Source organism: Convolutriloba macropyga, chromosome 7, assembly GCF_964194025.1.
Source record: "Convolutriloba macropyga chromosome 7, txConMacr16.3, whole genome shotgun sequence".
NCBI classification, from domain to species: Eukaryota; Metazoa; Xenacoelomorpha; order Acoela; family Convolutidae; genus Convolutriloba; species Convolutriloba macropyga.
This window is the reverse complement of record NC_134474.1, coordinates 20,297,458-20,323,651: the sequence shown is the minus strand read 5'-3', so window position 1 is coordinate 20,323,651 and position 26,194 is coordinate 20,297,458. Positions and strand designations below refer to the sequence as shown.

Below are 26,194 nucleotides of genomic sequence, written 5' to 3'. Positions count from 1 at the left end.
AAAACACTAATCACTGTATTTCCACCGATCTCAGTGTTTTTGACTGTGCTATTATTGTTCGCTTTCTTTCAAATTTAGCAACCACTAATAGTACAAGAAGTCAACAAGCTTGGTTTAACATCACATTACACTGCTTAGCAGATCGAATGAAAAGTGCATGTCATGCTAAAATGGCCGCCGCCATTGACAAAGAAAGCCACCACCACTAACAGAATGAAAACAAGTGAAAATTTCGAATATAAGATACCCTTAAAAATTAGCTAGTAAAGTGAGTATTTATTAAAATCTTTATTTAATTTTTAATAGATTATACAAATCATTCAATTTAATAGAAGGATTTAATTATTATTTTACTTTAAAACATGTAATTACTTGGGAAATGATAACTAATTTTAAGTTAAAAATCATGTGAGAATATTCTAGAAAAAGAATGTTCTAGAATAATTCTTCACGTGGGGACCTTTATTCTCCACGGCACTTTTTGGCTATACATCATGAGTTTCACTTCACTACAAAAACTGTAAAATGATACATTAATATTGTTCAGTCAGCTTAATATTAGACTTCAGTCAGCCTAATAATTAAAAATAAAAGTGTTCAAGTATTCTGTAGTTGCACCCTCCCCCACAGTTGCCATTAAGAAAGGTCGAGCAGTACTGCCGTAGCGTGGTAAAGGCGAGTCAACCTTTTAACAAGACCTCCCAAGACTCGGCTCAAAAATGTAACCAGGTACATAGAATCACTCAGTTAAACATCATAGATCAATCGTCTCCTGGTTAAAGTCAAAATTTTAAAGAAACTTGTTTCTTATTATCCAGTTCTAAGCAATTTTGATTTATTTTCAATCCATCCGATTCTATTGAAAAAAAACTTTGTGAGATGATTAACCTGATTTATTTCAGTATAGTTTGGCATATTAGATATGAAATTAGGTTTAAATCTAGCTTTGAGAACTTTGGGATATTAGTGTATGAATTGCATAAATTATACTAGCTATGTACATTTTTGTACACAAAATTGTGCGTGTAGTATGTATTTATAGTGGTGAATATAGTAGTGGATAAAACAAGGGATTCAACAAACAGTAAAATTTGGCCCGATTCGACATGCGCGATTAGCGTTAGGAGAAAGGGACAAATTTTACTGGTGGTTGAATCCCTTGTTTTATCCACTACTTCCCTCAGTGCCAACACAATGTCATCTTCAGAAATCTCTGCAATTGATTTCTGTCATTTGGATCCCTGCTTGATTTCTGGTTCCTACCCCGTTAGCAATCATGTCCCTTACGTGTCAAGCAGTTGCGTCAACTTGAATTCGTTGGTAAAGAACCACTGGTTATTACCCAGGCCTACACCTCGACTTATGAAAAGACTTTAAAAGTCTAGTAGGGGGGGGGCCAATATTGACTATAATTACACGGTCGAGGTTCCTAGTTAAAGTCGAGCTAATATCTTTTCATGGGTCGAGCTAAAGTCTTTTCATAACGAAGAAAGTCCAGCTAAGGTCTTTTCATGGGTCCAGCATTAGTCTTTTAATAACCAGCAAAGTCGAGTTAAGGTCTTTTCATGGGTCCACCATTAGTCTTTTCATAAGTCTGTTTTTTCTTCAAAATTCAAATTTTTTAAATTGTTTTTCCTGCTTCTGTACATACAGAAGCAGAACCGGAGCAAGACTAAATAGTTTTGCACCAGAGCAGTCCAACTTAAGAATCAGTTGTAAATCTGCCAAAAGCCTTAAGAATTTTGTGAATCTTAAGATAAAGAGTTATTGCAGATCGATTATATTACCACATTACTTGATTCTATGAAACCAGCTAGCTTAAGAGTATTGGTCCTAGTCCCATTAGCCATGAAAAAATTTCGGCGTTATTCAGTTTGTTTTCCTTCCCAATATTATGAGCTATCTTTTTTAAAAAAATAATGCAGTTTTTTGAGGTAATTGTGGTCCTTTTGAATCGTAAAAGGTGCAAGATCATATACGCTGACTACGTTATATGCAATATTGCAGGTAAAACGTTAATGGCTGAAAAGCAGACTTATGAAAAGACTAATGATGGACCCATGAAAAGACTTTAACTCGACTTTGTTTGCAAACATTGAGTCGAGCTTAAGTCCAGCACAAACTTTGGGTTGAGCTAAAGTCTTTTGTGAAATTTTGGGTCCAGCTAAAGTCTTTTGCAAAAAATTTGAGTCGAGCTAAAGTCCAGAATCTCTTAAAGTCCAGCTAAAGTCTTTTCATAGCTCAAATGAGTCCAGTATGGTCTTTTCATAGCACATTTTGGTCGAGCATTGTCTTTTCATGAGTCGTGGTCTAGACCTGGGTATGTTCGAAAAAGTTTTCAAGAGAGTTGGAGGTCGTTTTAAAAGAAAATGTGTGGCAAGCCCCTCTAAGATATTGCAGCCACATATGTCAGAGGTCTTGAATCTAAGATATCCTCCACCTATGTCATCACCCTCCTCTCTTGAAGACGCAAAGTATGAGGTCCTTTGCCCTAAAGACAATCAGCAGTCTTCTTTGCTGTCTTGATCTCTGTCTTGGATTCCCCTGAAAGGCCGCGAAAACCCAAAGGATGTTTTGTCCAGACAGTTGTAATCGGATATCTCTTTAACTGTCGAGCTGATAGTGTCATTCAAACCTCAGTTGCAATAATTACGTTTGCTCCAATGATGTCTTCGCAGTCTTTTTTACGGTGTCAAAGTACCAAAGTCTTTAGACAATTTTGTGGAGAGCCAAAAGGAGAACATCTATTGAGAGGCCACTAAACGATTCCAAGAGAAAATGACAGTTCATGTGAATAGGCCCACGCGACGAAATTCAGTTTCTTGTCTGTTTTGTCTGAAAACAAAGCAGTAATTCCCGTGGCTCCTCAGTGTGTCGCTTACATCCATGGTCTCGAAGGTGTTTTGCATTGGCGTTTCTACATATAAGTCCCTCTATATCAGCGGTCCTGACGAGCCTTTTCAATCACAATTATTGAGAGTTATCTTGAACAGTGCAAAACTATAGGGTGTCAAGAACACTATCTTTGAATCTTTTTGTATGTTGAGATCTCGAAAAATAAGCTCCTCGATCAATTGGTTTCAATTTAGAGTGGTTTCAATCTGTGGTTTCAATTTAGAGCTCATGGCCAAAGGTTTGTTCTTATGGATCCAACGCGCTCCTGACAACAAAAATCTTACTTCCTCCGTAATGGTAGCTTCTCCGCAAATACGAAATTGTTATTGTTGTGGGAGAATATCATTGAAAATATGTCGATATGAAATTAGAACATTTAAAATTATTCGCTCACGACTTTCGCTCAAGATTAAATTTGGTCTGCCGAGACTAAGGTTTCTTGCAAAGATATCAGATTATACCTCTGATCTTTGCATACTGTTAAACTTCTCGAGCAAAAAATTGAGCTCAAAAAATTGAGAAAATGGCTCACAAACCTATTTTTCCACTCAGACAAAAAATGAAAGATGATCGACTGAATTTTCTTAGCAAAACCCCCAACGTCAACATCGGCACTCTAATCAATGGCTGTACTTCTAGACCATATCTACCAGGTAATCTTAATATTCAAAAATGAAAAATGTGGGCGATATTCTTCATAGAGAAATTCATCTCTGTATCAGAAATTTTCCTTGAATAGAAGATCTTTTTAGTATTCGAACTGAACGCTTCAGCGGTTTTCTGTGAGTTATTCAAAAGAATAAGAGAGGGTAGCTATGATAAAATTGCTCATCCAATTGCCTAACTTTCGAGTAGAATAGGTGCTAAAAGAACATCTCAAGGACTCTTAAACCCACCACGAAAACGGACAAAAACTCAGGAACATTGTATAACAAATAAGTTAATAGAGGCTTTTAACGTACTGCAATTTATAAGAATTCAGCCAGCATACATAAGAAATTTAACTAAACCGGCGTTGAAAATTTCGTGCAAAACTTTAAACGAAACATTATTTTTTGTGCTTCAACGATTCAACGATCAGCGCAAAAATTATTGATCTTTTGTTTCCATTGAGAAACAACTCAATTGTCTGCTCATCGTAATCTGAAATGACCAAAATTTGTCGTTTTAGCATAATTTATGTAATTTTATTGCGCCGTCACATGCCAAAAAAGCAAACAAATCGCACAGTGTGTAACTTTTCTCGGGTCTTAACGTTTCTATTGAATAAACCGGACAAAAAACGTACAAAAGTTGCATTTGAAAAACTCGCTCGACCAAAATTCTTGATTAAAACTTTAATTAAGACTTAACGGCAAATTAACGAACCTGAAGCTGGCTGATTGGACAACACAACGCGGGAGTTGAAAATGCTTCCAATGATTGTCCCGGTTTTCAAATTGTCACACACAAATTTTCGAAGAATGTTGTCAGAGACAATGGTAAAGTTAGTTTTGAATTTTTGCAAGATGATAGAACACTGGCTAGTCGACTCATAATTGAAAAACACTATCTTTGAATCTTTTCGTATATTGAGATCTCGAAAAATAAGCTGCTCGAGCAACTCTGTGGTTTCAATGCAGAGTTCATCGCCAAACGCTACAGCGTACACACGTTCTTTTGGGTCCAACATGCTCCTGAGAATGAAAATTTGGACTTCCTCCGTAGTGGTAGCTTCTCCGCAAATCAAAACTTGTCGATGCTGTGGGAGAACATCATTGCAAACATGTCGATATAAATTCAGAACGTTTAGAAGTATTTGGTCACGACTTTCGCACAAGATTAAGTTTGGTCTGCCGAGGCTGAAGTTTCTTCCAAAGATGTCAGAGTTTACGTATGATCCCTGAACACTGTTAAACTTCTCGAGCAAAAAGTTGAGCTCACCCAAATTGAGAAAATGGCTCATAGACTGATTTTTCCAATCAGACAAATAATGAAAGAAGGTCGACTGAATTTTTTTAGCAAAACCCCCAATTTCATTGCTTTCAGTTTGATCCAGAGAGGAAAAGTACATATCAAAATTGGCAGTTAGTTCACTGTCAAACTCTACTGATCCATCGTTTGCAAACGTTAATTCAAACATTAATTTAATTGCTTCCATCTCCAACTCTTCTGATGATGTCCTATGTCGGACTTGTTCAATTGCAGCTTTGGCCTGTCTCTCGTCTATGCCAAAAAGTGAATGCAGCTTGTCAATGAGAGCAAGCAGATCACTTTTTGTGTCAGTGAAAGCATTTTGTGATTCTTCGCTTTTGTTCTGGAAGAATTCGTCCGTCTCATTGATTTGCTCGTTTATTTGACCAGTTTGCATCAACTCACTGACCGTTGCGCCGGTTGCGCTGCCATCAATGAGCTTCAGGAAATGGAGGGCGACGGGGTCCAGGTGCTTGGACGGGTCACTTTTGAGCGTAGCAAGTGATGAGCATAGAAAACTGAGCTGCTGTGTGTTATACTCGTTGAGAAGAGGACACCGCATTCGCATTGCGAACAGGTACTTGGTCCACTCTTTGGTTATAACTTTGAACACTTCACATAGAGATGACAGCTCCTCGCTCTTGTCGTCTCGTGAAAAGAAAAGAAATGGCGTCGAATAATTCTCTCCAAAGTCGACCTTCAATGTGGCTAGGTTTGATTCTGATGGGTTGTTTCGGATGACAATGGACAGGGCAGTGAACAACGTACAGCCTGTATTATGCAGCTCCACAAACGACCTAGCCAATCGCTCAATATTGTGATAGGTGCCGATGAATTTTTGAATCGTGGCGGTGTTATTTTCAACGTTGCGCTTTGAAATAAGCACCAAATTGCTCAATAGTTCCCGCAGCTCGGGAATTCGGAGGAAAACTTTGGTCACCTTTTTTTCTACTTTTCTGTCCTCACTTAATATCTGTGATGTTGACTCATATTCCAGTTTCACAATATCGGCAAGGCCTACAATTGAGCCAATGCTTCTTGTTTGCTCTCGAAAGTTTCTTATTGTGTAAACACCAGTGTCGTTAATCTCAGCAGCCTTTTCCAGCGACTTCTTCTCAACAGAACCCTGGTTGTCGATTAATTGTTGGAACCAATCGCGTAGTTTTGCGCTTTCCTCGTACTTCAAGGGTAGCTGAGAATCACTGTCAACCTTTGCATGAAGTCTTTTGACGGCTTCAATGGCGTCATGTCTGGTCGCGTTTTCGGGAATGTCGTACAAAAGAGACGAGTAGCCAATCACTGCGTCGTGAAGAGAAGTTATTTTGTCCACTTCTACTTCACTGTCACCAACTGACACATTGAGTAGCTCTGAAGCTTTGCTGAAGTCTTGCATGGCTAAAAAAATCACAATTTCAATGAAATTGTTTTGAAAAATGGCATAAATTTCCACCTTTCTAGCGACTCTGGTTATTCTGTATGAATACAATAATAATCAAAGTTTGCTAAAGTAAAAACTTTCTAATGCATCAGAGGGCACCCGGGCCGACAACTGTCCCCAAAAATAACTTGGGAAAAGAGTGTAGAAATTAAAAAAAATACACCCATAATTCTCCGATTAGAGGTAGTGAGGATTGATAGTAGTAATAAGTGAGCAAGAGTGGTGGACCTAAAAAGACGTACCTATGTATAAAAATTACGTATAGCCTAATTTCATCAATTTTCCAAAGACGTACCTCACAGCATGATACCCACGCTGATCACACTAATGGGATTAGCAAGATAATCCCTCAATAACAAACTAGTAAGAGTCATTTACCCCTTCCCATATTACACTTTACTAAAGTCAATTTCCAAAGACGTACCTCACAGCTATTCACACAAGTGGGTTTAGCAAGAAAATCCCTCAATAAAAAATTAGAAAGGTCATTTACCCCTTCCCATACTACTTTTTAATAAAGTCAATTTCCAAAGACGTACCTCACATCATGATACCCACGCTGATCACACGAATGGAAGCAATCCCTCAATAAAAATTAGTGATGTCATTTACCCTTCCCATATTATAGTTTATTAATGTCAATTTCCAAAGGCGTACCTCATAGCATGGCCCCCGTGCTGTCCACACGAAAGGGATTAGCAAGATAATCCATTAATAACAAATTATTGAGGTCAATTACCCCTTCCCATTTTACACTTTACTAATGTCAATTTCCAAAGACGTACCTTACAGCATGATATCCACGCTGACCACACGAAAGGGAAAAGCACGATAATCCATCAATAACAAGGTAGTAAGGTCAATTACCCCATCCCATTTTACACTTTACTATTGTCATTTTCCAAAGACGTACTTCACAGACTGATACCCAAGCTGTTCAAACGAAAGGGTTTAAGCAAGGTATTCGCTCAAAAACAAATTAGTAAATTCATTTACACCTTTCCCACATTACACTTTACTAGTATCAATTTCCAAAAACGTACTTTACAGCATGATATCCACACTGATCACACGAAACGAATTAGCAAGATAGTCCACCAATAACAAATTAGTAAAGCCATTTAACCCTTCCCATACTACTTATTACTAATGTCAAATTCCGAAGACGTACCTCACATCATGATAATTACGCTGTTCACACGAAAGAATTAGCAAGATAATCCCTCAATAAAAAATTAGTTAGGTCATTTACCTTTCCCATTTTAAACATTACTAATGTCAATTTCCAAAATCGTACCTCGCAGCATGATAACCAAAACTGTTCAAACGAAAGGGTTTAGCAAGATAGTCCCTTAATAACAAATTAGTAAGGCCGTTTAACCCCTCCCATACTGCATTTTACTAATGTCAATTTCCAATGACGTACCTCAAAAATGATAACCACGCTGTTCACACGAAAGAATTAGCAAGATAATCCCTCAATAACAAATTTGTTAGGTCATTTACCTTTCTCTTATTACACATTACTAATGTCAGTTTCCAAAGTCGTACCTTGCAGCATGATAACCAAAGCTGTTCAAACGAAAGGGTTTAGCAAGATAGGCCATCAATAAAAAAATTAGTAAGGCCATTTACCCCTTCCCATACTACTTATTACTAATGTCAATTTGCAAAGACGTACCTCACATCATGATAACCACGCTGTTCACAAAAAATAATTAGCAAGATTATCCCTCAATAACATATTAGTTAGGTCATTTACCTTTACCATATTATACATTTTTAATGTCCATTTCTAAAGTCGTACCTCGCAGCATGACAACCAAAGCTGTTCAAACGAAAGGGTTTAGCAAGATAATTCCTTAATAACAAATTAGTAAGGCCGTTTAACCTCTCCCATACTGCATTTTACTAATGTCAATTTCCAAAGACGTACCTCACAAAATGATAACCACGCTGTTCACACGAAAGAATTAGCAAGATAATCCCTCAATAACAAATTAGTTAGGTCATTTACCTTTTCCATTATTACAAATTACTAATGTCAATTTCCAAAGTCGTACCTCGCAGCATGATAACCTAAGCTGTTCAAACGAAAGGGTTTAGCAAGCTAGTCCATCAATAAAAAAATTAGTAAGGCCATTTACCCCTTCCCATACTACTTATTACTAATGTCAATTTCTAAAGACGGACCTCACATCATGATAACCACGCTGTTCATACGAAAGAATTAGCAAGATAATCCCTCAATAACAAAATAGTTAGGTCATTTACCTTTGCCATTATTACAAATTACTAATGTCAATTTCCAAAGTCGTACCTCGCAGCATGATAACCTAAGCTGTTCAAACGAAAGGGTTTAGCAAGATAATTCCTTAAGAACAAAGTAGTAAGGCTGTTAACCCCTCCCACACTGCATATTACTAATGTCAATTTCCAAAGACGTACCTCACAAAATGATAACCAGGCTGTTCACACGAAAAAATTAGCAAGATAATCCCTCATTAACAAATTATTTAGGTCATTTACCTTTCCCATATTACACATTACTGATGTCAGTTTCCAAAATCGTACCTCGCGGCGTGATAACCAAAGCTGTTCAAACGAAAGGGTTTAGCAAGATAATCCCTTAATAACAAATTAGTCAGGTCATTTACCCCTTCCCATGTTATAGTTTACTAATGTCAATTTCCAAAAGCGTACCTCACAGCATGAAACCCGTGCTGATCACACGAAAAAGAATAGCAAGATAATCCATCAATAACAATGTAGTAAGGTCAATTACCCCATCCAATTTTACACTTTACTAATGTCTTTTTCCAAAGAGGTACTTCACAGATTGATACCCAAGCTGTTCACACGAAAGTGTTTAAGCAAGGTATTCGCTCAAACACAAGTTAGTAAAATCATTTACCCCTTCCCACATTACACTTTACTATTGTCAATTTCCAAAAACGTACTTTACAGCATGATATCCTCGCTGATCACGCGAAACGAATTAGCAAGATAGTCCATCAATAACAAATTAGTAAGCCAATTTACCCCTTCCCATACTACTTATTACTAATGACAATTTCCGAAGACGTACCTCACATCATGATAACCTTGCTGTTCACACGAAAGAATTAGCAAGATAATCCTTCAAAAAAAAATTAATTAGCTCATTTGCCTCTCCCATATTACACATTTCTAATGTCAATTTCCAAAGTCGTACCTCGCAGCATGATAACCAAAACAGTTCAACGAAACGAATTAGCAAGATAGTCCATCTATAAAAAAAATAGCAAGGCCATTTACCCCTTCCCATACTACTTATTACTAATGTCATTTTCAAAAGACGTACCTCACAGCATGATAACCCTGCTGTTCACACGAAAGAATTAGCAAGATAATCCCTCAATAACAAATTAGTTAGGTCCTTTACCTTTCCCATATTACACATTTCTAATGTCAATTTCCAAAGTCGTACCTCGCAGCATGATAACCAAAACTGCTCAACGAAACGAATTAGCAAGATAGTCCATCTATAAAAAAAATAGCAAGGCCATTTACCCCTTCCCATACTACTTATTACTAATGTCATTTTCAAAAGACGTACCTCACAGCATGATGACCCTGCTGTTCACACGAAAGAATTAGCAAGATAATCCCCCAATAACAAACTAGTAAACTAATTTACCCCCTTCCCATTTTACACTCTAATAATGTCAATAATGTCCAAAGATGTTCCTCGCGGCATGATATTCAAGCTGTTCACACGAAAGAGATTGGCGTGAAAATCCTTTAATAATATTTTAGGATGGCTCCTTTACATTCACGTACGGCTTGCGTGATTTTTAATGACGTGCCTCAGAGCATCATACCCAAGCTGTTCACTCGATGGGGATTAGCAAGATAATGTTTTAATAATAAATCGTGTAGGATGCCACGTTGACAGTTACGTACGGCTTGCGTGATTTTCAAAGACTTAACTAACAGCACTATACCCAAGCTGTTAAACTATTAGTCACAAAATTGTGCTTTGTTTCATTTTCCGCTTTCAAAAAATGTAATGTTATTGAATAAACTTTGATTCGAAAATGTCGTTTTTCACATAAGGTTTTCCACAAAAAATGTTTATATGATTAATTTTAATTTTTTTCATTTTTCGGTTTTTTAGTTTTTAATTTTTTAAGCAATTTTTTTCCAATTAAATTTTTAAAATGTTGTTTTACTTAAATAATTAATGATTCACAATTGACGCTTTTCACATACAGTTTTAAACAGAAAAGGTGTATTTTGATTTTGTTTAATTTTCGATGTTTCGTTTTTTTTAGTTATTGATGTTTTTCAGCAACTTTTGTTCAATTAAATTTTTTAGATGTCGTTTTACTTAAATAAATGTTGATTCAAAAATGTTGTTTTTGACATAAGGTTTTCAACCAAAAATGTATTTTTTTCCGTTTTCTTCAATTTTCATTTTCCAAATTTTTAACTTCTAAAATTTTTTTGTCAATTTAATCTTTAAAACGTCATTCTCCGGTGTCGTTTTAGACAGACTTCTTGGTATCCCAAATACAAAAGTGGTCTGTATCTTTTTTTGAAAACGTCCGTTTCTGGTTTTTTTATCCAATCTTATAATCTGTCTGATTTGACTTTGGATTGTGTTGATGCTGAGAAACATTATTGATTCATTTTGCGTTTTATCTGAGCTGCACATAAGTTGTCTGAAAAAGTGCATAATACTCCGATTCTTCCTTTACTTCCCTCAACATCTTTTCTTTCAACATATCATTCAGATTCAGATTACGCTCCTAACACGGAACCGTCAACATTTAAAGCGTTATTAACCGATAACAATTTGGAATAATCCTTTGGGGTGGATTGCACTAGAGTAACCGTAAAAACACAGACCACTAGCTTGACATTTCCGGAGGATTTGTGAAGAACTTTAGAGGGAGCTAGACATCAACTAGCCGCAGAAGAAGTCAACAATTCTTTGTTTCCTCTCCCAACGTTTTTTCAAATCATTGAAGGAATTGCAAAAGAACAAGGGTTTCATCCGCCGAAAAACAACAAAGTTATTTTGTTCCCTTTCTCGAACTACAGGTGTTCTCTAATATAAATCTTAAGAGGAAGACAACTCGATTGTATCTCTCGCTATATTCTTCCATACGTGACTTTTTAAAGAAGACTCAGCTTTAACATCACGTGATTTTACTGAAAATAGAAATGACATAACTTTTACGTCATTATGACGACTCAATTTTCATTGGCTAAACGAAGTCTTTTATAAGATCTTTTTGGCTACGAAGTTTTTTGTTCCTAATTTTTCTGGTTTTGTGTTTAAATCTTAATTATATATCGATATACGAGGTTATTCTTAAAATTATTTCAGGCATTTCTTTCTTTCTGCTTACAATAATCAGTTACTCCAATTCTTCCAAGTTTTCGAATTGTCACTTCCAAATCTCGTCTTTTACTCAATTCATTTTTTAGGACACAGATAGAAAAGATCTCAGTCTCACCTAACTCCAAAAAACCATTCATCTTTCCCATCCGCAAACGAAATCATAAAGGAAAACCAGTTGTTCCCCCACAACAGTTAGTTCCATTACCCTAATGAGAGCATGTTTTCACTATTTAAAGACATCAAAGATGAAAAGGACAACCGACTCAAAACCAAATGAGGAGCACGATGGAAGATACAACTCTTGATTCTTTCAAGAATACGATAACCAGATGTTTCAAAACAGCGTCCCAGAGGAAACCATCAATTTAAACTCTAACTGGACTAGCTTAAAAGTCTTTCGCAAAAATGTCGAAAGTGAAATTGTTCTGTATCAGTTTCTGTTGCTATCTGTCGGGGACTTGAAGCTTCTTAATGAAAAGTTACCTGAAATGATAAAAGAAACACTACAGTTTTAACCTACTGTAGGCACTGCCAAGCTGGTGACTGACAAAACTATGTTCCAACCGACTGATATAGAGGAAATGAAAACTCGATTTGTTCTGGGAGCTGAGTGAGACTAATCGACGGAAGGTGTGTGTGGCTAGAATATTTTCCAAGATGATCCGAATCGATGTTATTTTACAATCAAGCTGTTCCCACGAGGGACTGGAAAGGACAGTTTTAAAAGGAAATGCCACCTATCGGTCAGAATTGGGGATATGGATATATTGTTTTGAGTAATGTTTGTATTAATTCTTTTTTAAAAACTTAATGTTGCAGTACAATTGCGTGATATGAACTTTGAGGAAATTGCAGCATTCGAGAAAGAAATCAGTAAACTTTTTTAATGGAAATACGAAAAGGAAAAAATAGTATTAACTGCCTTTCGAAGCTTGGACAAAAGTGTATACCTTGATAAAATTAGCAGAGAAGATGCGTTTTGGCGACTAATTAGAGTTAGTGATTCAAAGTTAGAAAAACTTCTTAGATGGTCAAAATATTTTCAATTACATGCTACATTTCATGATGCCGCAGGATACTTGAAATCAAATCTGAACAGTGGCTTTGGATTTTGTTAAATGGTAATTTATTTAAAATCTATATTGAATTTTTGTTTCTTGGGATACTTAGCAGGCCTTCCGTATTGTTGTTTTTTGAAAATGTCACCAAGATTCCAATTAATCAAAGTGTGCATCATTATTTCCTGAAGACGAACAAAAATCAGTTGCTCTGTAATCACAGATCATCTTAATCCAGCATCTGACTTTATATTCGATATTACCATTTAGGAAAGACCTCCTTGGAAAATTTGTGGACGCACCTGCTCTCGAACAGCTTTTTTGTCAAAAATTCAGTGCTTAGTTGTATTAATACTTCTTCTTTCTTCAATTACTAAAATTATTTGTGCCACTATTTGTCACTAACGAACAGTGTTGGTTACTATTCTCGCAAGTGCCATTGGTTAGGTACTTCCTAATCCCAGGGCATAAAATAAAGAAGATCATTTCAGCAAACTAACGCATTCTGATGTATCTTGTTGGTCGTTCGGGATCTAGAAATACTGTTTTTTAATGATATGCTACGAATGAAGACCTTTCAACCCTCATCTGATCAAACTTTATACTTTTATAAGCACTTTCAGGCAATTTACGACACAAGGATGCAGTCAATTGCAGACATAGGATTCATTCAGGGTGTTGACTCTGACTTAATCCATAACATACCCGCTGACGGCGCGAAATATTTAATTATCTTTGATGATTCTTTGGACATTCTCACCAAGTAGGAAATGTTCAACGTTATTGCGACAGCCGGTACACATAGAAATCTAAATTGTATATATACGAAGCATAATCTCTTCCACAGCAACAAAACTGGACGTGATGCCGAGCTGCAGACTACTCACATTGTTTTGTTCAAATCACCGAGAGATGTGCAGCAAAATGATAACTTGGGAAAACAGCTAGGCTTCGGAAAACAACTATAACAGTGGTATGTTGAATCAGCAAAGGAACCATATGGTCATCTGATGATTGGTTTGAGACCAAATCTGCACCTGATTTGTTAGGTTATTGTTCAAATGTAACATCATTTCCCTCATAATTCTTTGTACCGAACAGTTCTTCTCGTATTAGTAATATTAATGATAAACGCACAGAACTATTATACTCTGAAGCTCTTTCGGAATCTCGACAAAAAACTGCAACCAGCTTTCCTACTACATTGTCTTAATAAATTCATCAGATTTCTTTGTGAGACTATTGTAAACTTGATTAAAGGAAACCTAATAAGAGTTAGAAGACATCAGTTTTCACGCTTTCAAAAACAACTGAGAAAGGTCACAGTAAAATGAACCATTTAAATTCGAGAAGACTTATATTAGGTTCAAAGGTAGGATTAAAATTTTTAAACTAACAATATCAATTTTTTATGATCAAACAGTCATCTATTTTTAATGAGTGAGGTCAAAAAGTTTGTTCTTGTGCCCAACCTACTGTGGGAGACCAGAAAAAAGGAAACTATCAGAACCCTCCTGCGAGATCTATAAGAAAAGAAACTGTTTTTCCAGTTATTAAAAAAGTGATAGAAGAAGCTAGTTCTGAAAAAGTGGACCGTCCACCCAAAGAACTCAAGACAGACCTGGAATTCCACTGCCACAAAAGTCATGAGACATTGAAAATTTTGAAAGTGATATACGAAAACAAACGGTTGAAAATTTCATTTTTAGATACAATTATTGTTTACTACTTTGAGACAGGAGTTGATATAAAAACCTTACTTCATTCAATAAATTTGACAACGCTCCAAATGATCCAAACTATTTCCTAATTCTTAAAGTTCTAAACCAGAGACCACATCTGGCTAAAAACAACATTTTGAGGACGCAGTATGGCTCTGACTGGTTCAATTACAGTTTCAGTTAGAATCAAAAAGCAGAAGCTGTATAACGAGAGGAGACCAGCAGCTTTCAGTCCCATCAAAAAGCTAGCCAAGGCAGGCGGGCTCAGTTGCGAGAAAATTACCGAATTTCTGCAATCATAAGACTCTTATACCAAATACAAAGAAATCAGGCAACAAAACATTGTCGTACGTCAAAGACCTGGAAATGTTTGTTGACGTCCTTAACTGAAGAATCAATTGAATCATTGGGTTGGAACCCAAGATGTAAAAAATTTCGACTTTTTGACTGTCATATAAAAGCGAATGAAGCTACGAAAAAAAATAAAAAGACCAAGTTTCAAAAAGAGGATGAAGTAACGCTGGCATTAGCATAGCACAAAAGATATAAGCCTCGCTATTCGTATGAAGTTTTTCCTCTTCAACAAATAGACACTTTGGCACTCTTCTCGACATATTTTGTTGTTGATCAGGAAGAAAACGGTTATGGAATCTTCTAATAGCAAGAAATGTCAAAAGTTAAACAATCTGTTTTCATTTAATTGCGCTAAAACTGGACGGTTACAATCTGAGTTATTTCAAAGGACATCCTCGTCCTGAGAGAGCGTGGTTTTGGAGCGTTGGCTAGCACTGTTACTAAAGCAACTCTTCCCATTCTCAAGAAATACGTTTTACCTGCGTCAGAAAATTGGAAGAGATGTAATCGAGTCCGCAATTCAGGAAATTGGTGGCGTTATCAGCGTTATCAGGACAATCATCAAAGAAAAACTCATCAAAAAAGACTGCAAAATCAACTGTACGAAAACAAGTTGGTGGCGGTATAAAAAATAAGAAAGACAGTAGAAAAAATATTACTCGCCAAAAATTCCGCAAAGACTTTGTTAAGAACCTTGACTAATCATTTTCCCTTACAGGCGACACAAAAAACATTCAAAAATCATGAATTCATTTCTTCTGGAATTGGTATTCAACCCTTTGTCTCAAGTGTATCCTAAAAATAGAAGGGCTTCGTTCACTAATTTTCTGCCCGACAAAAATTAACTGCATGGATCTTGGGAAGTAGCTCTAGTCGAAGTATCATATCCGGTATATGTTATACTATTGAGAGAGGATTGATGACATTCCACTATGATAAGAAAATGAAGCATTTGTTCTCCATCCAAACAGCTGTTTTTAATTCTGTGGACGAATTTGCTCAGAGTCTAACAGATATACTCAACAAAGCACGACATCCCAAAAACTTAGGCCCTCAATTTTCAATCAACGTCAACAAAAAAAAATCGAATACTAACTTTTTGCAATAGAGGATCTCAAATTTACTGGATGTATCATTCAGTAAAAATTTGGCAGCTAACTTGGGCGTTGAAGCAGACATGTTATGCATTATTCGAAAAGATCATACAATACCAATTCCCCGGCAACGGCAGATCTCCCTTTTGATATTACTGGAAGGCATACAGTCATACTCTCCTTGGACATAGTTTAACCCAATACAGTCGGTGATGTGAAATGTCATCTTCTACGTTCCTTCCCATTCAAACACCGAGAGATCCATAATGAAGAGGTTTTTATGAGATCTCAGGTTAAGCGTTATTGCACTTTCGAACACTTAAGATTCCATAATGTAAGAAAATCGAATTTCCACAGTATTCATATAGGATTAAGATACGCAGCTGCCCACCTTGTTTTCTTTCTTCCCTATTGGATCATTTTCAGCTAACTTTACTATTCTAGAAGAAATCTAAATCATTTCCCCCTTTATCGTTATAAAAAACAGTCAGCTAAAATGCAAATGAAATCCTTGTCTCACTATATGCTCGACTTTTTTATTGAAGTTCCAATTTTAGACCTCACTCTTTGGTCCAATGAATAACAAATATTTCCAGCAAATTCGCTAAATGAATCCACGTCAGATCCAGTTTATACAACAAATTATAAATTCAATTAAATCGATTCGAATGATTGATATTGCTATAGATCTGAATAATGAGTTCAGTGGAACATACAACACGAATCCGTTCCATTTTAGTGAATTTGGTCTTCGACAACTTAAAATTGTGCGTGGGAATCAAACTATACTAAACTTGAAAACAGAAAATCACGTGAGAGCGTATGCTAAACGATGAAAGCACTCAAGTTTGATGATAACGGTCCTAACATTCAATAAAAGCATTTTGAAAATCATTTTCAATTTTTTTTCAATCTCTCTTCAACTCAGGAGGCAAATGTCAAATTGCATTTTCTTGATGTAGTTGGTGCAGGAATTCGTTTAGAGCTCTACTTTGCTAACAATTTGACCAATATTGTAGAACTATTTGTTAGTGATGAACGTATACGTGGCATTGCAATTTACAAAGAGGGATCAGTTACTAAAAATGGATAATTAACAGCTCTTAATGGAGTTGTAAACAGGTTCCCGCAACTAAAATGCAAATATCTCGGTTCCGTCCCAGCTGATACTCGACCAAGATATTTACCTACAAACGTTTTTGTATAATCAACACTGATCTATCTACTCAAACGGGCTCCCACTGGATTTTGCTCGCGAATAAAAGCAGAGAGCTCCTCTACGAAAATTTGATGGGAGAAATGTTGCAAAAAATATGACATCAAGACACAATCAATCTTTGTTTCAATGGTACAGTGTAAACTCCAAGATTCAGACTTGTGTGGTTTTTAATTCTCTCGTCTAACTTTTCCTAAGTCTCGTCTAAGTATTTGAATGTTATTCCTACATTGAAATTCTTTGCTGATGTTTTGTAGCTTTTTGAAAACCAAAAAATTCAAATGTTTAAAAAGTAATCCGTAAAATGATGCGAACTGTTTTCAAAATTTTCTATTAAGATTTTTTATAGATTTTGTACTTAATTATTTCTTTTGTAATGGTATCTAATCCTTTTAATTCAAAAAAACATTTGTTGAAAAACGATTTCGTGAGGTAAACTGTGAATTAAAAACATTTAAGCAGAAAAGGGGTAATTTGAATACAAAACTAATGAAAACGAGTTATAAATCTGAAGGAGAAGTTTGAATACCGTCTTCACAGACTTTAAGTTCGGGATAAAAATTTGAGTCCCACTTTCTTTAGTTCACATGTGCAAACTTTTTTGTTGTCAACAACTCTGTAGCCACTATTTGTTGAAAAAACTCGCTCCTCATCAAGCTGAAGTTTTATATACTGTTGTAGGGGCTACTCATTGTTGTTCTTGTTGGGTTTTTCACTGGATAGCTTAACTGTGTCTGCTTCCACATCGTAAGAGCAGTGCTGTTTCGAGCAAGAAGCAATCATTTTGGAGCATCTGAATTCTTCCTTAAAAAGGCCAGGAGTTCTCTTATCAAAGGCAGCATGCTTTTTGCAACATTCTCGTGGGAAGGATTTGCTGCTGGAGTTTGCTGCTAAATTATCAGTGCAGTCGCCCTGTCTCATCCAATACCACACTGATGGCATTTCTGTCAAATGATTTTGTCAATTTTTTCCTCACAAAGGGCGATGTAAAGACTATCTGTATCCATTTAAATGAGTTTTTTCTTGTTTTTTTTCACAGAAAGGGGAGAAGAGTTTGTATTTAAGTTGTAACATTGCAAGTTTAGCGTACTGGAGGATGAAAAATTCAATAATTTTTGGCTCTTTATGATCGATACCTGACTTGCTCATTTCAACCTCATAAATCTGCTCTGGTAGCTCAATTATAGTCTTGAAAAATCTATTGTAAATGAATTTATCCAACTGCGATCCTTTCACATAATTTGTATTCGTGTGTCGACTGCGGTGAATTATCTGATATCCATACGAACTGTTTCCAATCTGCTTCATTGTCTCCGCAACACCTGTTGGCTCCTTGTTCTGATATCCTTCGTGGCGGGAATCAACAACAATCTGAAAAAATGTCTCAAAGCTGCGGCGTGGAGTGTTTTGCAGAAACCAAATAACGTCTTTTAGAATCACACCGTTTTCCAGAAGAAATAATAAAAGTGGCGTGATAGTAGCTCCCCGTTCAAGCTTGAAACCGGATTTCAGCATTTTTCTGGGTCTGGATGGTAATTTGTTCTGTTCTGCGAACACTTTAATGTGCTCTCTGATGTCATCTCGTCCAACTTCACAATTCTTTAAAATTGGAGAAAAGTCTTCAAAGTAAGGATACATTTCCTCTGGAACTTCAAGACTGCAATGGACGACGACAAACACTTCTCCACGTTTGATTTTCTCAATGAGTGAGTTTTCGGAGATCGATGGTTGGAATGGACAATTTGACTTGAAAAAGTCTTTAACCTAAATTGTGTTGTCTGTCCGCCATTTATTCCATTGACAGTCCCAGATCTCTTTAACATTTAACCCCAAATCCTTTCAGGTACTCTCTTCTATCGTTGTCACGTTCTCTTCGCTTCAATCCGCTTTCAATGTCCTCAAAGAGAAGCGATTTGTCCTCTTGACACGGACAAAAACGGATCAAGCAACCCATCGCTTCAAAATTTGTATTGCAATGGTTATAAAACACATCCACTAAATAAAATCTGACCTTCTTTTGTTTCTTGTGTGTGAACGTTTCTTGTATTTTACAATTCGTGTGCATCTGTTGAAAATAGTCCTTGACCTGCTGTTCAAAATATCTTCTCCAGTCCCTTTTTGGTTGAAATTTTTTGTTCTCTTCACTGAACTCCCACATAGCATATGGTCCTGTTGGCATATCTTTTGTCATAGAAAAAGGGTACAGTGGACTGGCATCTATTCCGACCACTGACTTGCAAGCGTTTTCTGACTCTCGAATCTTTGTTTGACCACCTTTTGCATACCCTGTAGAGATAATTGAGCTTCCTCCAGTCAACAATTTCTGAATGCAATTATCATAGTCTTATCCTTCTCACAAAACGGACAAAAAGCTGCATTTGTTGAGGAATGAAGGAACCTGTTTGCGAAGTTCGGTAGAAGGTAGCCGAATTTCAACATATCTATTGGTCTTGAGTGCAAACAACTAACCATTTTCTTCATAGCCGCAAGTGTAGTTTCGACATCTTTGTTACTGTGCCACATGAGGAAGTCTCCAAAACGTCTGCAAGCCTTCTCTTTCCCAAATTTTTTGGAGCTCCAAATAATTGTCTTCGTCTTTTTGTAGAGCTTTCTTGAGTCTCAACTTCTTCAAAATTTCATCCTGTTCCATTCCGCCGTTTTGCAATTGCACGAACTTCTCGTACTGGACTGAAAAAATGTTCTGTTTCCTCAAATTGCTCTGAAAACTGTCGATTGGTGGCAATTGGGATACATTTAACTGATCAATACTGTCGAATAATTCATAAGGGAAAAAAGTTTTTTCGTAACTAGCTTAATAAGCTTTTAAGAAGTTATCCAAAATTGTTGCTCCTCCCCGGAAATTTGAAATGTCCACAAATTGTAGACCAAGAAATTTCATTTCAAAGTATTTATTCCCCCTTCGAATCACATTGGGAACAACGTTTCCTTTGGGAACAACGTTTCCAATCCGTTTCCAATCCGCTTCATTGTCTCCGCAACACCTGTTGGCTCCTTGTTCTGATCTCTTTCGCGGCGGGCATCAACAATAATCTGAACAAAAGTCTCAAAGCAGCGGCGTGGAAGGTATTGCAGAAACCAAATAACGTCTTTTAGAATCACACCGTTTTTCAGAAAAAAAAGATAAAAGTGGCGTTATAGTAGGTCCCCGTTCAAGCTTGAAACCGGATTTCAGCATTTTTCTGGGTCTGGGTTGTAATTTGTTCTGTTCTGCGAACACTTTAATGTGCTCTCCGATGTCATCTCATCCAACTTCACAATTCTTTAAAATTGGAGGAAAGTCTTCAAAGTAAGGATACAGTTCTTCTGGAACTTCACGACTGCAATGGACGACGACAAACACTTCTCCACGTTAGATTTTCTGAATGATTGAGTTTTCGGAAATCGATGGTTGGAATGGATAATTTGACTTGAAAAAGTCTTTAACCTCATTTGTGTTGTCTGTCCGCCATTTCCCCCATTGAAAGCTCCAGATCTATTTAACATTTATACCCAATCCTTTCAGGTACTCTCTTCTATCGTTGTCACGTTCTCTTCGCTTCAATCCGCTTTCAAAATCGTCGAAGAGAAGCGATTTTTCCTCTTGACACGGACAAAAATGGATCAAGCAACCCATCGCTTCAAAATTTGTGTTGCAATTGTTACAAAACACATCCACTAAATAACGTCTGACCTTCTTTTGTTTCTTGTGTGTGAACTTCTCTTGTATTTTACAATTGGGGTGCATCTGTTGAAAGTAGTCCATGACCTGCTGTTCAAAATAGCTTCTCCAGTCCCTCTTTGGTTGAAATTTTTTGTTCTCTTCACTGAACTCCCACATAGCATACGGTCCTGTTGGCATATCTTTTGTCATAGAAAAGGGCACAGTAGACTGGCATCTATTCCAACAACTGAATTGCAAGTGTTTTCGGACTCTCGGAACTTTGTTTGACCACCTTTTGCATACCCTGTGGAGATAAATGAGGGTCCTTCAGTCAACAATTTCTGAATGAAATTATCATAGTCTCTATCCTTCTCACAAAACGGACAGAAAGCTGCACCTGTTGAGGAATGAAGGAACCTGTTTGCCAATTTCGGTAGAAGGTAGCCCAATTTCAACATATCTATTTCTCTTGAGTGCAAAAAACTAATCATTTTCTTCATAGCCGCAAGTGTAGTTTCAACATCTTTGTTACAGTGCCACATGGGGACGTCTCCAAAACGTCTGCTTGCCTTCTCTTTCACAAATTTTTTTGAGCTCCAAATAATTTTCTTCGTCTTTTTGTAGAGCTTTCTTGAGTCTCAACTTCTTCAAAATTTCATCCTGGTCCATTCTGCAGTTTATCAATTGCACTAAATTATCGCACTGGACTGAAAGAATGTTCTGGTTCCTCAAATTGCTCCAAAAACTTTCTATTGGTGGCAGTTGGGATACATTTAACTGATCAATAATGTCGAATCATTCATAGGGTAATAAAGTTATTTCGTCACTAGCTTCATAAGCTTTTAAGAAGTTATCCAAAGTTGTTGCTCCTCCCCGGAAATTTGAAATGTCCAAAAATTGTAGACCAAGAAATTTCATTTCAAAGTATTTATTCCGCCTTCGAATCACTTTCGGAAAAACTTTTTTTTTCTCTTATGTTGCATAAAATACTCTTTGATTAAGTTAAAATCGTACATCGAACTGTTGAAACCAAGCACAGGAATTTTGCTGTTGTAGTTCTCAAAATCTTGTCTCAAAGATGATAACATCTTGAGCTTGCTTCTCAGTCTCTGAATTTCAAATTATTTGTCCTACTCACCGTCAGATTCCGGCTCGTTGTGAAGTAAGTCTTCCGCTCCGGTGCGTAACTGCTTGTCCTTCACTGGAACCAATTTTCGGACTGCACAATATTTTTCTTCTAATCCCAGCACTAAATCAATGAATTTTTCCCTCATTAGAAGTGTGCTTTTTCTGCTATAATAGTCAAACTGGATACAAAACAGCGGATTAGTTGAAACCGATCTTCGTTGCAAATAAAAATTGGCTGGATGATTAGATTCGAAGATATCGACACAATAATTGGAACATTTTTTCCTACCCACGAAGTCAAATTTGTGTTTCTAAGTGTGAACGTTCAAAAATAGTTTCTGATAACTGATAGGCTCCTGTTGGATATTTGTGTTTTGTGTTTTCCGAACAATTTTGCATGTGTAGCAATAGGTTGATGGATCTATCCAAAAACTGATTGCCTTTGTAGCACCGGAACTTTTTGAGGACTTTGTTCATGTCTGCTGACCAACAGATAGGGTTTTCATATCTCAGCGACGAAGTTGTCTTTGAGCATTTCATCGAGGAGCGACGAGCAAGTTCAGCAAAGATTTCAAATTGTTCGTCAAAGAATAAAAGAGTAAATTTGAATCTTTCTCTCACCCAGCTCTTCAAGGTGATGAATATCATCTTCATGTACTTTTTTAAAGGTTTCGTCATCTCTCTTTGTCAGTGACAGATATGTCTGTATCGTTTTCATTGTTTTTTGACTGCAGCTCATCTCTGCCATGTAATTCGTAGGCCAGTGCACCGAGCATACACAATTTGTTTTGGTAAGGAGTTTTTTGCATTCAGTAACAGAACTTTTAACTATTGGATTCCTCAGTAATGCTGATGGAATTGATTGTTCGATGCATCCTAGCGGATCACCACTGAAGACAAAAAGAGGATAAATCCAATAAATGATAATGTTTGTAACACAATAAAACTTCTATTTTGTATCTGTACGCTGATTAATAAGATTGGGTAAAAAAATTCACTTCTCAATTTTTATTTGTTAAAATTGAGATCTGACTCATCAGAGAGAACCATGGGATTTTAATATATTGGGTTGTTATCTGCTGCGTAGTAGTAGCAAAAATCCTCGGGATATTGCACACTCTGCAGCACAAAACCAAAAAACAGCACCAAAAAAGCAGCACCAAAAATTTTAATATTAGCTGAACTGCGTAAATCGTTGTAAACATAATCTTATTGTTCGATAATTGTTTCATGGTTGAGTCCGGTTAACTTGAAGTTGTAAATTTTTTTGTGGACAATTCAAGAACCGAGTCTCGCCCAAAGTGTTGACCCGTTTGGAGCTCACTGTGAAGAGCGGGAAAGTCTCCATAGGTAGATAAGTCAACTTCCTCGTACGTGCTAGGAAGTTGTTTCATTCATCATGAACAAATTGATAATACGTAGAGAAGGATAAGGGACAGCTGCTACAAGAAAATGTTTTCTAGATAACCAGAGACTGTGCATGTACAGAAGCAATCTGTTTCTGCAACTTATCTTCGTCAGGAAATGACTGGGCATAATGTGAGCAAACTTTTGCGTGAAGCTTCTGATGCCTGATTAGAAATCAGAAAGAAGGAGTAGAAAAAACTGGTAAAATGAACGTTGGGATGGAGTAAAATGTTTGGCAGTAGTTGTAAAGATCATTGTATTGTACTCACCTGCACTCAGTTTTGTAAATCTGAAAAATGAAGATAAAACGGAAATGAAAAGTCCTTTATTAAATATGACTTAATTATGACGACCTAATGATATACTTTGATGTAATATTTATGGGAAATTGTGACGATAATTTAGTGACCAATTGTGTAATCACGTGAGAGCTTTATAATCATTAATAGATGACACACCAGATTTGTTATCATGTATACACCAGACTTCACAAAGCAGAGGTCATTTACCTCCATACAAAATTAATGGTGGGAGATTTTTTTATTACAAAATAGATTTTGAAACTTGTAAGTATCCGAAATTACAAAATTGTGGAAATAATGGGAGTAAAGTAGAAAGAAATAAAGAAAAATTTGAGCAAGTTTTATTGAATTTTGGTTAATTTTTTTGAAATATGCTTATAAAAATGGGTATTTTTGGCTCAAACTTCTTAATTTTTGGCAGGAATTGGGCGTTTTTGGTAAAAATTGGGTATTTTTGGCAGCAATTGGGTACTTTTGGCAATTATTGGGTGTTTTTTGACAGGAACTGGGTTTTTTCCCACTAATTGAGTGTTTGCGACAAGAATCGGGTATTTTCGACAAAAATCGGGTGTTTTTGCCAAGAACTGGGTATTTATTCTTACCTCCCGAAAACAGGTTTTATTAAAAGCGAACTTACCGGTTTGTTTTTGGATTTGAAAACGAAGTGAATGGTTGTGTTATCTACTATTGGGGGAAATTTGGCCGGCTAAAATGGTCCAGTTTAAATACAGGAACAAAGGAAGATTTAAATCGGTTCACTTTTTGTGCTTACCCGCTCAACACAAAGCGTTCAACTTGAAAATGGCAACAAGGATAGAGAAGCAAAGTCTATCTGAAAACAAAAAGATAAATTAAACTAGACTTTTTATCCACTGATTTTTAGAAATTGTTTGAAAAAAAGGATAGTGATGAATATATGAGTAATCCAAACTGATTTGTCATTCAGGGGTTATTCAGAGAAACTTCTTCGAAGGTCACGTAAGCCGTACGTATCTGTAAAAGAGTCATCCTAAATTAATATTAAGGGATTATCTTGCTAATCCATTTCGTGTGAACAGCTTGGGTGTCATGCTGTAAGGTACGCCTTTGGAAATTGACATTAGTAAAGTGTAATATGGGTAGAGTAAATGATCTCACTAATATATTAATTAGGGATTATCTTGCTAATCCTCTCCATGTGAACAGTGTGGGTATCATGCTGTGAGGTACGTCTTTGGAAACTGACATTAGTAAAGTGTAATATGGGAAGGGGTAAATGACCTTACTAATTTGTTATTGAGGGATTATCTTGCTAATCCCTTTCGTGTGGACAGCACGGGGGCCATGCTATGAGGTACGCCTTTGGAAATTGACATTAATAAACTATAATATGGGAAGGGTAAATGACATCACTAATTTTTATTGACGGATTGCTTCCATTCGTGTGATCAGCGTGGGTATCATGATGTGAGGTACGTCTTTGGAAATTGACTTCATTAAAAAGTAGTATGGGAAGGGGTAAATGACCTTTTTAATTTTTTTAATGAGGGATTTTCTTGCTAAACCCACTTGTGTGAATAGCTGTGAGGTACGTCTTTGGAAATTGACTTTAGTAAAGTGTAATATGGGAAGGGGTAAATGACTCTTACTAGTTTGTTATTGAGGGATTATCTTGCTAATCACCTTCATGTGAACAGCTTGGGTATCATGATGTGAGGTACGTCTTTGTAAAATTGATGAAAATAGGCTATACGTAAGTAATCTTTATAAATTGGTACGTCTTTTTAGGTCCCCCACTCGTTCTCACATATTACTACTATTAATCCCCCTATCTTGACTCTGTTAATCATGTTACCCACATTTTGCGCATTAATCATAGCGCCACTGATACTAGCATTAAAAGGTTAAATCTGATTGAAAAGGTAATTGTCTAAGAGTATAATTTTTTATCAGTCCACCTTAAACTAAACTCTTTGCAAAGAGTGTAAAAAGAGTGGCGAAAAGAGTGTGAATACTGTGTTCTTTTACACTTCTACACTCTTTTCCCCCATAAATAGGAGTGGAATACGCATTACAACCTAATCCCTGCTAATTTGGGGTAGATTAAGGGCGAAACCTCGGCCGGGGCATTTACTCACTTGGCATGTGCTCTTTGATCCAATCCGAAAATTCAGGGTTGTCTGTAAATGAGTAGATTGATTTCACGTGGCTCTGTGTGAGACGATCTTCCGTCGTCAGCTCCTGATACCACTGATTGAGGTAGAACGGATTCAAATCTCTAACTTCAATGTCCAACAAACTTTGCCTCGCCTAAAATTTACGTTAGAAACAAGAGTACCACTTGCTCAATGCAAAAAAAGTGTTAGTCATGCTGGGTCAATTATCATTATTGGTACTAGCAATAGACCACGTTTCATTTGTTTCACTTCTAAGTAACGACCTCACAAAAATGTAAAGTAATGATATGTTTCTGATAAATTTGATTTCAAGTACCACGTATGATTTTTTGAAGCGACAATGCGATTGTATCAGGAAATTCAGTTTTAATTGTTAATTATCATTCACAATACAAAAAAGAACAACTACATTAAAAAAT

General features: G+C 36.5%; 1 protein-coding gene across 1 annotated transcript in view; it reads right to left on the bottom strand.

Moving 5' to 3' along the window:
• The window catches only part of LOC142342975 (E3 ubiquitin-protein ligase rnf213-alpha-like), a 235,819-nt gene that overhangs the window by 181,046 nt on the left and 28,579 nt on the right, over window positions 1-26,194 (bottom strand). Inside the window, exons 2-3 of the mRNA XM_075394657.1 lie at window positions 25,737-25,908; window positions 4,264-6,243 (exon numbers count right to left, since the gene is read on the bottom strand). Coding sequence (XP_075250772.1) covers window positions 4,264-6,243; window positions 25,737-25,908 — 2,152 coding nt within the window. The remainder of the gene's footprint in view (window positions 1-4,263; window positions 6,244-25,736; window positions 25,909-26,194) is intronic.